Below are 16,574 nucleotides of genomic sequence, written 5' to 3' on the forward strand. Positions count from 1 at the left end.
ACTTTATTTATTTTTTTTATACAAGGACAGTTGATGACTCTGGATGTCAAACTCTAAACATGAAAAAAAAAAATGCTTAGTAAAAGTAGTTTACATGACTTGTGCGCTGCATTCAAAATCTCTTCTGAATCCATGTATAAGGAACAGCCAGTACAGAATTTAACTAGAGAAATCTTGACTTCCACTCTACATCTTGTACAGTAGCTCCATTTGTCTGTTTATTGTAGTAAACAGATTTTTGTTTTTGTAGTAAACAGAAATTGGACGAATCACCTGTGAGTCCTCAACTCTTTGCTGCATGGGGATTTTGATTCATCTACTAAAGTTGCCAATAAAATCCTGTAAGTACCCCTAAATACAAGATGATGTTATAATTTAACCATGAAAATGCTGTAAAGAATAATTTTAACAGTAAACTGTAAAATACTGAAGAATAATCTAATTTACAGCTAGCCTACCCGGCCACGGGTAAGTTTTAGTAATTTTTGTTTTGTGTGTGTTGTATTGAGTCGTTGTTTAGCTCAATTGAGCTATATTTTTGGTCTTAATTGTTCTGATTATTGTAAACCTAATAAATGTGTACATTAATACCTTTTTGTCTCTGCCCTTCCTGGTAACGAACCTGCGTGTCTAAAATCTGTTAAGTGGTTAGTTCCCCACACTTTTAAAGGGGTGGCGTAGTCCGCATTAATACATCATCTTAGGGTTTTGGTAAGATGGGTTTTGGTATTCCTCCCGCTCTGCTACACTAACATTTGAGAGCAGTGGCACTAAGTTCTCCTGCGGCGCCAGGAGCAAAAAAATGTGTAAAATTCTGACAAAATCTGATTTCTTGATTATTTGATATTTTATAATGGTAATTTTATAATTTCATAATATAGAGAAAATGTAGAAATGAATGACTAAAATAAGCCAATAAGTGCTCCTCTGCTGTCTACTGGTTATAATTGTGATTTTATTATTATTATTTTTTTTACGGAAGTGTTTACCACAAAGTAGGCTATATTTTGTTCATCCCATTAAAGATAACATTCGAACTGGATCATCTTAGAGCTTTAAAGTGCTGGAAATAGTTGTGTGAAATGCTTGAAAGTCATTGAAAAGTTCTTTAATTTATCTCTCAAAAGGTTGTACAAACCCTGAAATGAATGATGCATTCGATTTCTTTAAATGCATTTACATGAATTATTAGACCAAAATGAACACCCAAAAAATGCATATGTTTTAAAATAAACAAACTCTTACATTTCATCAATAAATTAAATTATAATAGTACATTGTAGAACTGTACCACCAATCAAATTAAATTTACAATGCAAAATTACAACAATTATGACATTAATGTTTTACATTAATTTTTGAAAATACAATTAATAAATGTTGGAAAAATGCAATGCTACTTTTTTAAACGTCAAACTAAACCGCCATTAGGTGGCAGCAAATAACTTAATGAGCGAGTCAATTGAGTCATTCATTCTACCGATCTGTTCAAAATACTGAACCATTCAGTAAAAAACAGCTGAGTTTTGATTTGAGGATGAGTAAACTAGTTTTGCTTTGATCTTTGTTTGGAACTATTTTCGTTTGTGAAATGGAACAACACTCAATATTGTGTCTTAAAAGTAAGTAACTTGTTAACTAATTGTTTACTGAAGTATGTATCTGCAATCGTGATACTCAGCAAAACAGCTCACTTGTTATGCTACTTATGTTATAAATAAACTCAACAGTAAAACATTTACCTCATGTATCTTCCTGAGTTTATGTGTGCCGGTAAGCTTGTTTTGATGTTGAATGCAACGGTAATATAATCAGAATATGTCTTGCGTTTTGATGGTTCCTTGTTGTTGTGTTTTTTTGTTTGTTTTTTTTTTCACTCAAATTTTAATCAGGCTAACTTGTCCAGTCAGGCATATAAAGATGTCTTTCACTTAAAAAAATGGCTCAGACGAGCTTTAATGTCGAGTACAACTACAGAATACACACAATTACTCATTTACATGTAGTTACTAATTTTAGTAACGTTAAGGCGTCACGTCACAATATGGGACAGTTGAACACACACACACACACACACACACATATATATATATATATATATAAACATTTTACTGTTGGTCAGTTATTTTGACGGATAGTAGTTACTATGACAATCGTTCGCATTGGGCTTTACGTTAAAAGTTAGGTAAACACTACTTTAAATGCTCTCAATAAGAACATTTTACTGCCAAAATTAGAAAAATGCAGAATTTGGCCTAACTATGCTATGATAGGAATTTCCAGCTTACTGCACAGAAGTTACCAAGGCCACTTGTCTAAATGTCATGATAGGAGGCTATTGTGACATGATATCGCTTATACATTAACTTAAATAAATATAAAAGATATATAAAGTAAAATTAAGTGAACTTACCAGGAATTATGAATAAAGCCTCTAATCTTCAATCGTTCTGGCGCTGCTCCAGTCGGCTGGATTTCAGATTTGAATGATGCGAGCGCAATCCCATAATGCCACACTACAGTAAGTTAGTGTAGGAAACACCTGCTTCTTGTAAATAAATTACAGTTGACATGGAAATATACTGTAACAACTGTAAAACCTTATTTGACCCATAATGATTTGGGAATTACAGCTACATCTTGTAAAATGTTTAAACAGTAATATTCTGTAAAATTTTGCTGTAGAAACTACAGCAATTTTTTACAGATTCTGCTGGCCATTCCGTATTAGATGACCTTTGACCTGTTATACAGTATCATAGATGATATAGCTAAAATCTGCACAACTGATATAAAATGTTTTCAGCATCAAAGTCAGAATGAAAAATTAAACAGCGTTTGGAGGGAGAAGCTTGACCCTAAATAACATGAAGAACGTTATAAATGCCTGTTTCTGAAAATGGAAAATAAAAATGTATTAGCAAATATATTGAAGAAATAAAATAGAAAAATTGTGTATCTCTCCTGTCTTCAGGTAAATGATGTGGAGTGTGTTTGCATATTGATCAGATGCTTCAGTGCTCTGAGAGTGTTTATAGTGCTGTGAGTTTAACATTTCATCACTGAGAGCTTTTCTGCATTCAGACTGAAAGAACAACCAGCAAGAAGATGATGATCATCGGCGTCTGTATCTGGACACTCATTCTTTCTGTTCAAGGTTAATTTATTACTCTAAATGTGATTTATATGCATGTGTTAGATGGTAAAACTGATTTTGTTCTGGATACTTTAATAACGGTTGCCATTATTATCATATGAAATATTATTCACAGGAACTACAGGACAAGTTTCTGTGACCCAGAGTCCCTCAGCAGCAGCTGTTCAACCAGGAGAAACAGTTACTATAAACTGTCAAACTAACAGAGAAATTGGAAAACGTTCATGGGGTTGTGGTGAATGTCTTAACTGGTATCTGCAGAAACCTGGAGAAGCTCCTAAAATCCTCATTTTCGGCATTAGAGAACAATGGTCTGGAATTTCATCTAGATTCAGTGGCAATGGAGCAGATCATGGAACAGATTTCACTCTGACCATCAGTGGATTCCAGACTGAAGATGCTGGACATTATTACTGTAAGCCTGGACATGTCTTCGACAGTAGAAATGTCCTGACACAGTGATAAAGAGTCATACAAAAACCTCGGTCAGTCAGAGTCACAGTGACTGAACTGATGCTGCAGCTGATCAAACACTATCACTCACTACTGACACACAGAGACCAAACACAGAACTACACATGAGCTCAGAACTGAGTTAGGAGTCAAATCAGCTCTATTAGACTGAGATCTGTCCTGTGACAGATGGGTTTGACTCAACTATGCTCAGAAGCAGAGAAAACAGGGTGTAAGTTGATATAGAGTAAATATAGTTTAATAAGTCATTGTGTAGCAACATAAAGATGTTTTTAACAGTTTCTCAAGTAGCTCCTTCATCTCAAGCTGATGATGAATTTAATATTCATGACTCATTTCTCATGAGCAGAAGTGAAACTCTTCTAGTTCAGAGCGTTGAACCGATCAAACAGTGAAACTGTGAGTTTGAGCTGAAAATCAGATTTGCATTGACAGCTTTAGTGATTCTGATCGTCTCAGAATAGAGCAGCTCCGTCTCCAGAGACCATGTTCAAACCCCAAGAGCTTCAGTTCACATTTACTGCTAAACACAGCTGTTCTCAACTATTACAATCCATCAACAGCAGCTGAAACTTTAGTGAAGGAAGGACACACTGATCAATGATGCAGTCGAACACAAATGTAAGGCGTTCAGAAGCTTTATTGAATTAACAGCAATGGCAGCACATTGAAAGACTGCTTGAGTATTGAGCTGTAAATCAGGAGACTGCTGTGAATCCTGCTGCTCTTCACTGGAGAAACATCAGCACTCGGAGCTCTTGAGGAACGAGGTCTCGTGATCAGCTCCGTCATGTGTTACTCTGCAGACGAAGCGCTCGCCGGCTTTCCCAGCGTGCTTTGCTGAGGCTCAGGACGCTGCTGCGGCTGTAGCGTCCGTCCCGCTCGCTCTCTGCGCTGGTCTGAACCCCCTCGGTGACCTTTGACCCGTCCAGCGTCCAGCTCACCTGCGCCCCCTGTGGAGAGTAAGAGCTGAGCAGGCAGAGCAGTGCGGCTGAGTCTCCAGAGATCTGCAGAGAAGAGGGAGGCAGCAGAGACACGGAGGGCTTCACTGCCGGACCAGCTGAAACACACAAACACAAACAACACAAACTCACACTCCAGCATTCTGACTGTAGATCATAGTTTCAGACATGATAATGCAGGAAAAGTACAATCATTTTATCGTTACTGTAATTTCACCTCACTGCTTTCATTCATATGCCACATAGACACTATCCTACAATAAATCTCTTTTAAATAAATGTTTAACATTACTGAATGTATTATGTACATCTTATTTAAATATAATTTCTGAAGCAGACATAATATACTGTGAAAACATTAACAATTAGATATTTTCTAAATTAATTAAATTATTGTCAAACTGATTTTAAAAACAATGTCCACATGCAAATTCATAATTATATTTAGAAAAAAAATTATATTATAATTTAAGTTTGAATTTTAAAAGATCATATCAGAAACTCACAATCATAATTATATGGAAATGTACATTTACATGTTTTTAAATTTCAATTGCTAAATAAATTTTGTCTGATGATGATGCCTACAAAATTAGATTTATTTTGTTTGTATTATCAAACTTTTGCTTCATGCATTTCAAAAACTCTTATTTGTTAACTTTATCAAGAATTATGGACATAATTATATTACAAAATACTATATATAATAACTATTTCAATCGATGAGTTAAAATGCAGTTAAATGTTAGCAATAATAAGATGTGAAATTATTCATGAAAAAATTAAACAAATTTGAAAAGATATGAAATATGAATTTAAATGAAAAAAAAAAAACAAATGCCATGAAATATCACTGAATATTAATACAGTTTTAAAATAGCAGACAAAATTAACTATGAATAAATTAAATTAATCATGAAATGTTGCAATTCATGAATAAACCTTTCTAACGTTATTCTTAATTTCAATAACAATTTATAATAACTTTTTCCAAATGTTTGCTTAATAAAATTAAGTAAATTAAAATAGACTATCATACATTTTTATGATAGAACTGAAGAGTCTTACCGATCGTCAGTTTAGTTCCTCCACCAAAAGTGTACCACAGTGCTTCATTCTAGTGAAAGCGTCGTACAAAAACCTCCGTCACGCTCAAATAAACACAAACTCCAGCAGAGAAAGAGAGAAGAGACTCACACACTGATATCAGACTCAACAGCAGCGATGGACTCATGTAAAAATTGCACAAAACATTCATCTATAAAAATAATAATAATTAAAAAAAATATATATTGCATGAAGGCAAATCATTTGTTTCATAATCATTCCCAAAATGCATTCATTAGATTTTCAGTACACACGATTTTGAACTCTGCTAATTCTGTTTACCTGCTCTATAATGAAATCTTTAACCAGATTTAGATCGTCATTGCCTATTAGATGACCTTTGACCTGTTATAGAGTATCAGTATATATCAGTATCAACTGTGTATATCTCCTGTCTTCAGGTAAATGATGTGGAGTGTGTTTGCATATTGATCAGATGCTTCAGTGCTCTGAGAGTGTTTATAGTGCTGTGAGTTTAACACTTCATCACTGACACACACAACAATCTTCATCAACATGACCTTCATCATCATCTTCATCTGGACACTTTCATACTGCTTTATACTACAAGGTGAATAGTATATATTTGAAATAATATTAAATAATTTTATTATATGCCAAATAATATATTTTTATGGACTAATAAATTTTTTTTTCAGGGTGTAAAGCTCAGATAACAGTCACTCAGACTCCTTCAGTGAAAACTGTCACACCAGGAGAAAATGTTGTGATGAGCTGTAAATTTAGTTCTGCTCCATCCTATGTGTCCTGGTACTTACAGAAACCTGGAGAAGCTCCTAAACTCATGATTTATTATACAAACACTCTCCAGTCAGGAACTCCATCTAGATTCAGTGGCAGTGGATCTAACCGTGATTTCATTCTGACCATCAGTGGAGTCCAGACTGAAGATGCTGGACATTATTACTGTCAGAGTTACCACAGCAGTAGTGATGTGTTCACACAGTGATAAAGAGTGGTACAAAAACCTTTGGTCAGTCAGAGTCACAGTGACTGAACTGATGCTGCAGCTGATCAAACACTATCACTCACTACTGACACACAGAGACCAAACACAGAACTACACATGAGCTCAGAACTGAGTTAGGAGTCAAATCAGCTCTATTAGACCGTGATCTGTCCTGTGACAGACAGGTTTGACTCAACTATGTTCAGAAGCAGAGAAAACAGAGTGTGTAAATAGACTAAATCAAACAACAATGGCATAATATATATATAATACATATTATACAGTCATACAGTAAAGTCATTGTGTTGCAGCAGCAACATAAACATGTTCTTGAGCAGTTTCTCAAGTAGCTCCATCTCAAGTTAATAAAGACGTTGTTATTCATAACTCATTTTCAATTCAAGTTTATTTGTGTAGTGCTTTTCATGATACAAATCGTTGCAAGGCAGCTTTACAGAAATTTCAAGTTTCTACAACATATTTAATAACTAGTGACTCAAAAAAAATTAAGGTATTGATCACATTTTATTAAAAATCTACATTTGAGGTTTCTAAACGATCAAAGCGTTTTAATGATTAATGTAATTTTAATGGCCTGTACCTCTGGAATGACCTTTGCCTCCTCATGAAGATCAGTGACATAATTGTTTCTCTTGATCTGAGAACACACTACAGACTGTGAATTGTGAATGTATATTAGTCCTGACGATGGATCGTGTCTAGATCGTGTCTAGTCAGACTGGGTCTGGTACAGTTGGGCTCAGTCGCTGTTGGCAGTCACATAGTGTGTGGTGTCTAAAGATTATAATCTTAGAATTCAAGAACAAGTCGTCGCCAGTCATTTTCACAAAGATTTTTTAAAATATTTAATATTTGCGACTGAAGACAGCGATTGTAGGCTATACAACTGCAGTGGAGATGCACTCACTGTCACACATCATTTATTAGGCTATTCATTTTGTAATTTTGTCAAATATTGCTTTCTTGATTACAAGAAAAACCTCAACTGGTCTTGTTGTGATTTGTTTCTTGTCTTTTTTTTTTTTTAATTTGTAAGTTAACATGGCAAATTAAATGGTTTTAGACTATTCGTTTTTTTTTCTGCAGTCAAATACTGTAGCCTAAATTATGTCAGTGATTTCTCTCATTTTAAAGATTACCGAAAATTTTTTATTTCTACCTGCAGTCTTATAAAAGTAAGGCTATCTATAGACTACAGGCTAATTCCATTTTTTCTTAACATTTAACTTCTTCTTAAAATTTGTTATAAAGAAAATTTAAATAAACTTCATAACAAATACTCTTCACAACGAATTTCCTTCATACGAATATATGAACAAAATGAATAACTATTCTTCAAAACATTTTTTTTTTAATAAACAATTTCATGAATCAAAAATATGCCAAAAATAAAATCACATATATATATACACTGTATATAGGTTAATTAAAATTATATATAATAGTTTTGTGACAAATGGATGAGAACATTACAGTGCCTTTCTCTGCTGCTCAGAATGATGACAGCAACATTAAATAGCATTAACATTTGCTGTGCTAATAAAATGAACATTTAAATACACAAATAGCATTTTAAATTACTTTTGTTAGTTGTTAGTTGTTTTTGTTAGCCACTCCGTCATTTGAATCATTAGAAAGTCTGTAGCTTCAGACACTTGAGTCAATCATTTTGACTCATAACAGGAGAAAAGATCCTAAATACTGTTATGTTTCATGTATATCATCAGATGTAACTCGTACACAGATTTACATCGAGATGATTTGCATTGCAGCACAAGCTTCAGCAGGTTTTATAGCTCTGTGAGTTTGAACACTGAGAATCTGAACCAACAGCAACCATGAGCTTCATCACCATCTTCATCTGGATCTTCACTAGCTACTGTTTCACAGGTGAGGAAATAAACATACTCTATTCTAACTGATCATCTGTGCTAGAAATACTGTCCTCCAACAGATATTTCATTTTGAATGTTTATTTTTGATGTAGAATCAGCAGCTGAAGTGACAGTCACTCAGACGCCTGCAGAGAAACCTGTTCAACCAGGAGACACAGTTACTATGTCCTGTAAAACCAGTCCTGAAGTTTACCAGGGTTACAGTTATCAGCCTCTATCCTGGTACTTACAGAAACCTGGAGAAGCTCCTAAACTCCTGATTTATAAAGCAAATGTAATGTATTAATTAGCTTGGTATTTATTGAGTGGTGGTGGATCTAATAATTATTTGATTTTGTGGATCAGTGGAGTCCAGACTGAAGATGCTGGACATTATTACTGTCAGGGTAGACACAGTGGTTATGTGTTCACACAGTGATAAAGAGTGGTACAAAAACCTCTGTCAGTCAGAGTCACAGTGACTGAACTGATGCTGCAGCTGCTCAAACACTGTCACACACTACTGACACACAGAGACCAAACACAGCAACAGAGTTGAGTGTCCAGTGAAAGTAAAGAAAGAAATTAAAAGATTCATTAGCACAAAAAAAAAAAAAAAAAACCCTTCACCAGAATGCATAAAATTTAGTCAAGTCAGACAGCATCAATTTGTGCATATAAAATATTTCATAAAATCAATTTGGAAAAAACAAACCAACAAATTATCTAAATATTAAAACATAAATAGCATTTTCAGTGTCAGTATCAGCAATATGAATCTACTGTATACTGCGTTAAAATATTTTCCTGATTTTCTTACTGCCAACAGCAAAAATGCAGTGAATCAAACTAACAGTGCATCTGAAAACTCTTGAGCTCTTTACTAAGTGCACTTTAAATACATCACACAAACATTTACACACCAGAGACATCTAAACTTCTAAAAAAAAAAAGAAGAAGTAAAAACACATGGGCTATGTGGGCCAATAGATTGAAACACAATTAAGGTCATGAAACAAATCAGTTTACCTTCTAGGGAACTCAACTCTGCGCCTCCTAGGGGGCACATTGGGGAATGCAGCCTGCATGACCTGTGTCTGAAGCACGTATGAAACAACGCCAATCTATTGGTCCACGGCCCATGACGTCATAGCAGGGTGCCCGAAAGTATGAGGGGGATTGTGCTAATTACGTCATCCTCTTTGCTGTCTTCAGGAGCCATCTGTTTGAAGTGCGTGTGACAGACCAAGGCAGGTGAGCGATGTGGAAAGTGTAGTGATGGGAAATCGAGGCTTTCTGAACCGTTTGAGGCTTTCATGAAATTGTGGCGAAAAACGGTTCATTACTCGAAGCTTTTAACACAGTGCACATTAGTGGCATCTGGTGGTCAGACTTGGTTTCTCCACCAAATCTAACAAAACTTCGAGGAGCAGAGAATGGTTTGAAAAAGATTTTAATCTGTTCCAACTCGCGTCATGCGTAGTTCGGTCAACGGATTAACATATTGATCAATAATATATAATATACAAGTGTGTGATTATAATTAGTTGACGTGAGTAGTAGCAAAAATATTTTGGGTGAGCTGTTCGGGGTCTCGTTCCCTCTCGGGGAACCATGGTTACATGCGTAACCCAAGACGTTTTTATCTGCATGGTGGCGTTTTCATTTCTGAGTGATAACTTTCCTTACCAAACACATTCAACAAACTGATCATGCAATCAAGAAGTGCATTAAAACACTGCATATTTCAGATTTTAACTGCTGGTTAGCAGTCCGACAGCTTATAAAGGTTCACCATCATTAAACAACTGCAATCCAGTGATTTTCAGATGCTCAGTGAGATTTTGTGTATTTGTGTTTTTCTCTGTATAATGTGCCAATGATGAGAGTCTTATGAAGACACAAATATTGTTAGTCGACTGACTGAGGGACGTTTTTTCTCTGACGGATTTTATTCCAAGTAACAGAAGTGAAAGATGATCATTTTTGACTCTTTAATGTTGATTAAACACACGTAATGTTGTTGTCAGCAGCATCCAGAGGAATCACTGTGACTCAGCCTGAAGTTCTGACTGTTTCTGAAGGACGAGACGTCACTATAGTGTGTAAAACTGATGCTGGAATAGATAGCTGGGGTTTAGCTTGGTATCAGCAGAAACCCGGAGAAACTCCTAAACTCATCATTTATCAGGTTAAGGATCACTATGGTAACAGTTTCAGTCGATTTAGTGGGAATGGATCATGAGGTGGGACTGATTTCACTCTGACCATCAGTGGAGTCCAGACTGAAGATGCTGGACATTATTACTCTCAGAGTTTACACAGTGGTCCAGTGTTCACACAGTGATAAAGAGTGGTACAAAAACCTCTGTTAGTCAGAGTCACAGTGACTGAACTGATGCTGCAGCTGATCAAACACTATCACTCACTACTGACACACAGAGACCAAACACAGAACTACACATGAGCTCAGAACTGAGTTAGGAGTCAAATCAGCTCTATTAGACTGTGATCTGTCCTGTGACAGATGTTTGAGTCAACTATGCTCAGAATCAGAGAAAACAGAGTGTAATCAAATGACAATGGTGCCACAGGTTGTTTTGTTGTTTTAAATTTTGTTCATTAAACTACACTCATATACCATTTTTAAGTCATACAGTAAAGTCATTGTGAATCACCAGTAACAAAGATGTTTTTTAGCAGTTTCTCAAGTAGCTTCTTCATTTCAAGCTGATGATGAATTTATTATTCATGACTCATTTCTCATGAGCAGAAGTGAAACTGTTCCAGTTCAGAGCGTTGAACCAATCAAACAGTGAAACTGTGAGTTTGAGCTGAAAATCAGATTTGCATTGACAGCTTTAGTGATTCTGATCGTCTCAGAATAGAGCAGCTCCGTCTCCAGAGACCATGTTCAAACCCCAAGAGCTTCAGTTCACATTTACTGCTAAACAACAGCTGTTCTCAACTATTACAATCCATCAACAGCAGCTGAAACTTTAGTGAAGGAAGGACAAACTGATCAATGATGCAGTCGAACACAAATGTAAGACGTTCAGAAGCTTTATTGAATGAACAGCAATGGCAGCACATTAAAAGACTGCTTGAGTATTGAGCTGTAAATCAGGAGACTGCTGTGAATCCTGCTGCTCTTCACTGGAGAAACATCAGCACTCGGAGCTCTTGAGGAACGAGGTCTCGTGATCAGCTCCGTCATGTGTTACTCTGCAGACGAAGCGCGCGGCGGCTTCCCAGCGTGCTTTGCTGAGGCTCAGGACGCTGCTGCGGCTGTAGCGTCCGTCACGCTCGCTCTCTGCGCTGGTCTGAACCCCCTCGGTGACCTCTGACCCGTCCAGCGTCCAGCTCACCTGCGCCCCCTGTGGAGAGTAAGAGCTGAGCAGGCAGAGCAGTGCGGCTGAGTCTCCAGAGATCTGCAGAGAAGAGGGAGGCAGCAGAGACACGGAGGGCTTCACTGCGGGACCAGCTGAAACACACAAACACAAACAACACAAACTCACACTCCAGCTCTCTTAGCATTCTGACTGTAGATCATAGTTTCAGACATGATAATGCAGGAAAAATCACAATCATTTAATCGTTACTGTAATTTCACCTCACTGCTTTCATTCATACTGTATGCCACATAGACACTATCCTACATTAAATCTCTATTAAATAAATGTTTAACATTACTGAATGTAATATGTACATCTTATTTAAATATAATTTCTGAAGCAGACTTAATATATTGTGAAAACATTATAACAATTAGATATTTTCTAAATTAATTAAATTATTGTCAAACTGATTTTAAAAACAATATCCACATGCAAATTCATGATTATATTTAGAAAAAAATATATATTATAATTTAAGTTTGAATTGTATTTTTAAAAGATCATATCAGAAGCTCACAATCATAATTATATGGAAATGTACATTTACATGTTTTTAAATTTCAATTGCTAAATTAATTTTGTCTGATGATGATGCCTACAAAATTAGATTTATTTTTTGTATCATCAAACTTGCTTCATGCATTTCAAAAACTTTTATATAATTATATTACAAAATAATTTAATATATATAATAACTATTTCAATCAATGAGTTAAAATGCAGTTAAATGTTAGCAATAATAAGGTGTGAAATTATTCATGAAAAAGTTACATTTGAAAAGATATGAAATATGAATTTAAATGAAAAAAAACAAATGCCATGAAATATGAAATGAAATATCACTGAATATTAATACATCGTATTAAAATAGCAGACAAAATTAGCTATTAACTCAAATTAATCATGAAATGTTGCAATTCATGAATAAACCTTTTTACGTTATTCTTAATTTCAATAACAATTTATAATAACTTTGCCAAATGTTTGCTTAATAAAATTAAGTTAATTAAAATAGACTATCATACATTTTTATGACAGAATTGAAGAGACTTACCGATCGTCAGTTTAGTTCCTCCACCAAAAGTGTACCACAGTGCTTCATTCTAGTGAAAGCGTCGTACAAAAACCTCCGTCACACTCAAATAAACACAAACTCCACGACACACACACACACTGATATCAGACTCAACAGCAGAGATGGACTAATGTAAAAAATGGCATAAATCATTTATCTTTAAAAACAATAAAAATTAAAAAAAAAATCCCATGAAGGCTGAAATCATTTGTTTCATAATCAGTCCCAAAATGCATTCATCGGATTTTCAGAACACATGATTTTAAACTCTGCTAATTCTAATTACCTGCTCTATAATGAAATCTTTAACCAGGTTTAGATGGTCATTCTCTATTAGATGACCTTTGACCTATTATACACTAACATGGATGATATAGATAAAATCTGCACAACAAATATTAAATGCTCTCAGCATTAAAGTCTGAATGAAACATTAAACAGTGTTTGGAGAGAGAAGCTTGACTCTAAATAACATTAAGAACATTATAAATGCCTGTTTCTGAAAATGGAAAATGAAAATGTATTAGCAAAGATATTGAAGAATTAAAATGGCAAAATTGTGTATCTCTCCTGTCTTCAGGTAAATGATGTGGAGTGTGTTTGCATATTGATCAGATGCTTCAGTGCTCTGAGAGTGTTTATAGTGCTGTGAGTTTAACACTTCATCACTGACACACACAACAATCTTCATCAACATGACCTTCATCAACATCTTCATCTGGACTCTTTCATACTGCTTTATACTACAAGGTGAATAGTGTATATTTGAAATAATATTAATTAAATAATTTTATTATATGCCAAGTAATATATTTTTATGGACTAATACATTTTTTTTTTTAATGGTTTGTTTTTCTGAGTTTAAAGTTAATATGACTGTTTCTGAGAATTGTTTAGTGAGGAGTATATGTAGAGGTGAGATTTTAGTTATGTGAACCTTCACCCTGCAGCCCACCCTGTGTGTCCTGGTACTTACAGAAACCTGGAGAAGCTCCTAAACTCCTGATTTATGCTGCAAGCACCCTCCAGTCAGGAACTCCATCTAGATTCAGTGGCAGTGGATCTAACAGTGATTTCACTCTGACCATCAGTGGAGTCCAGACTGAAGATGCTGGACATTATTACTGTTTTGGAGTGATCAGTAGCTGGGTGTTTACACAGTGATAAAGAGTCGTACAAAAACCTTGAGCAGTCAGAGTCACAGTGACTGAACTGATGCTGCAGCTGCTCAAACACTAAAACATTATAATAATTATCTATTTTCTGAATTAATGAGTTACATTTTACATTATTCTCAAACTGATTTAAAAAATATTGCCCATATGCAAAAAAATTTTATTTTTAAAAGATCATATCAGACACTCACAATCATAATTATATGGAAATGTATGTTTAAAATATTAATTTGTAAAAATTTCAGTAATAACATTTATTAATAATCATTTAGTTCATATTATCAAACTTTTGTCCCTTGCATTTCAAAAACTCTTAATTGTTAACTTTATTTAGAATTATGGGCACAATTATATTACAGAAAAATTTAATATTAATTAAAATATTTCAATCAATGAATTAAAATGCAATGAAATGTTAGCAATAATAAGATGTGAAATTATTCTTGTAAAGATGAAATATGAATTTAAATGGAAAAAAAGAAATGTCATGACATATCACTGAATATTAATACATAGTTGTAAATTACCAAACAAAATCTACTTTTAACTATGAATCGATTACATTAATCATGAAATGCAATTAATGAATAAACCATTCTAACTTTATTTTTATTTAACTTTAACTTAATTTCTAATAATTGTTGCCAAATGTTTGCTTAATTAAATAAAGCAAATTCAAATATCATACATTTCTATGATAGAATTTACTGATCTTATTGATCATCATTTTAGTTCCTCCACCAAAAGTGTACCACAGTGCTTCATTCTAGTGAAAGCATCGTACAAAAACCTCCTTCACACTCAACTGAACACAAACTCCAGCAGAGAAAGAGAGAACCACACTTACACACTGATATCAGACTCAACAGCAGCTCTTCTCAACATCTAACTAAAGTGACTTTCACAAAAACAGTTTCATAATTTCTAAATGTCTCTTGATGCATGAAAACTTGTAATTCATTCTAAACATATAAACAAAAAAATGCATTAATCACATTTTCATTAGACATCCAAATGTTGAGTTTCCAAATGATCATGCATTCCTCAATTCATTTTTAATCATCAAAGCAGTTTTGTTTGTTGACCTGTGACCTCTGGAATGACCTTTGCCCTCAGTGACAAACTACTTTCTTCAAATCATTTGAACCATCAGAAAGTCTGTAGATTTAGACGTGAATAAGTGTTTTTGTCTCATAACAAGAGAAAAGATCCTAAACATTGTTATGTTTTAAATGCATCGTCAGCTGTAACTCGTACACAGATTTACATCGAGATGATTTGCATTGCAGCACAAGCTTCAGCAGGTTTTATAGCTCTGTGAGTTTGAACTCTGAGAATCTGAACCAACAGCAACCATGAGCTTCATCAACATCTTCATCTGGATCTTCACTAGCTACTGTTTCACAGGTGAGGAGATAAACACTATTCTAACTGATCATCTGTGCTAGAAATACTGTCCTCCAACAGATATTTAATTATGAATGTTTATTCATGTTTCTCAATATAGAATCAAGAGGTGAAGTGACAGTCACTCAGACGCCTGCAGTGAAACCTGTTCAACCAGGAGACACAGTTACTATGTCCTGTAAAACCAGTCCTGAAGTTTACCAGAGTTTGGGTTATCAGCCTCTAGCCTGGTTCTTACAGAAACCTGGAGAAGCTCCTAAACTCCTGATTTATAAAGCAAACGTACTCCAGTCAGGAACTCCATCTAGATTCAGTGGCAGTGGATCTAACAGTGATTTCACTCTGACCATCAGTGGAGTCCAGACTGAAGATGCTGGACATTATTACTGTCAGAGTTTACACTGTCCTAGTAGCTGTGTGTTCACACAGTGATAAAGAGTGGTACAAAAACCTCGGTCAGTCAGAGTCACAGTGACTGAACTGATGCTGCAGCTGATCAAACACTATCACTCACTACTGACACACAGAGACCAAACACAGAACTACACATGAGCTCAGAACTGAGTTTCATGAGTTCGTCTGTCCATCCAGTTCATTGCGTACCTAGAGGGAGAATAACAGAAATAGAGGAGGAGATGGGGAGGTGGAGGCATGCCAAAAGAATTGACGCTGGGAAGGTGTAATGAGTGCTGCTTACCCTTGTAAAAAAGAAGTGCACTTAAGTATACTTTTACGAAGTGTACTTATTGCATAAAAAATATATTTTAAAAGAACACACGTAAGGGCAAATTAAATGTAATGTTTTCGTTGCTTAAGTACATTGTATTTTTAATTAATTTCAAATGTATCACATTTTTAAAGTTATATTAAATGCAATTAGTTGAACTATTGAGTGATTTTTTTAAACTACTTAAGTTGGACTTTGTAGTACATCTTTATATGTACTTTCATAAT

The 16,574-nt window shown here is 34.8% G+C and overlaps 2 long non-coding RNA genes and 3 gene segments (V, D, J or C); 2 read left to right on the plus strand and 3 right to left on the minus strand.

Moving 5' to 3' along the window:
• The window catches only part of LOC109089203, a gene marked incomplete in the record, with an annotated part of 99,088 nt that overhangs the window by 10,346 nt on the left and 72,168 nt on the right, over positions 1-16,574 (minus strand).
• Positions 4,254-6,283, minus strand: LOC109095234. Of its 2 annotated transcripts, XR_002018718.2 has the most exons (3): positions 5,983-6,103; positions 5,662-5,760; positions 4,254-4,691 (listed from the first exon to the last, which is right to left on the minus strand). It is a non-coding gene; the product is annotated as an uncharacterized LOC109095234 (long non-coding RNA). The 2 variants fall into 2 exon arrangements; XR_002018717.2 differs by having other exon boundaries at positions 5,662-6,283.
• LOC109095541 lies at positions 6,130-6,670 on the plus strand. The segment is given in 2 exon segments: positions 6,130-6,271; positions 6,360-6,670. Coding segments are annotated over 2 exon segments (366 nt in total).
• LOC109049780 lies at positions 11,613-13,344 on the minus strand. The gene is made up of 3 exons (XR_002011130.2): positions 13,325-13,344; positions 13,018-13,116; positions 11,613-12,049 (listed from the first exon to the last, which is right to left on the minus strand). It is a non-coding gene; the product is annotated as an uncharacterized LOC109049780 (long non-coding RNA).
• LOC122134489 lies at positions 15,551-16,052 on the plus strand. The segment is given in 2 exon segments: positions 15,551-15,620; positions 15,721-16,052. Coding segments are annotated over 2 exon segments (384 nt in total).

The sequence above is a fragment of the Cyprinus carpio genome, chromosome B24 (genome assembly GCF_018340385.1).
Source record: "Cyprinus carpio isolate SPL01 chromosome B24, ASM1834038v1, whole genome shotgun sequence".
NCBI lineage: Eukaryota > Metazoa > Chordata > Actinopteri > Cypriniformes > Cyprinidae > Cyprinus > Cyprinus carpio.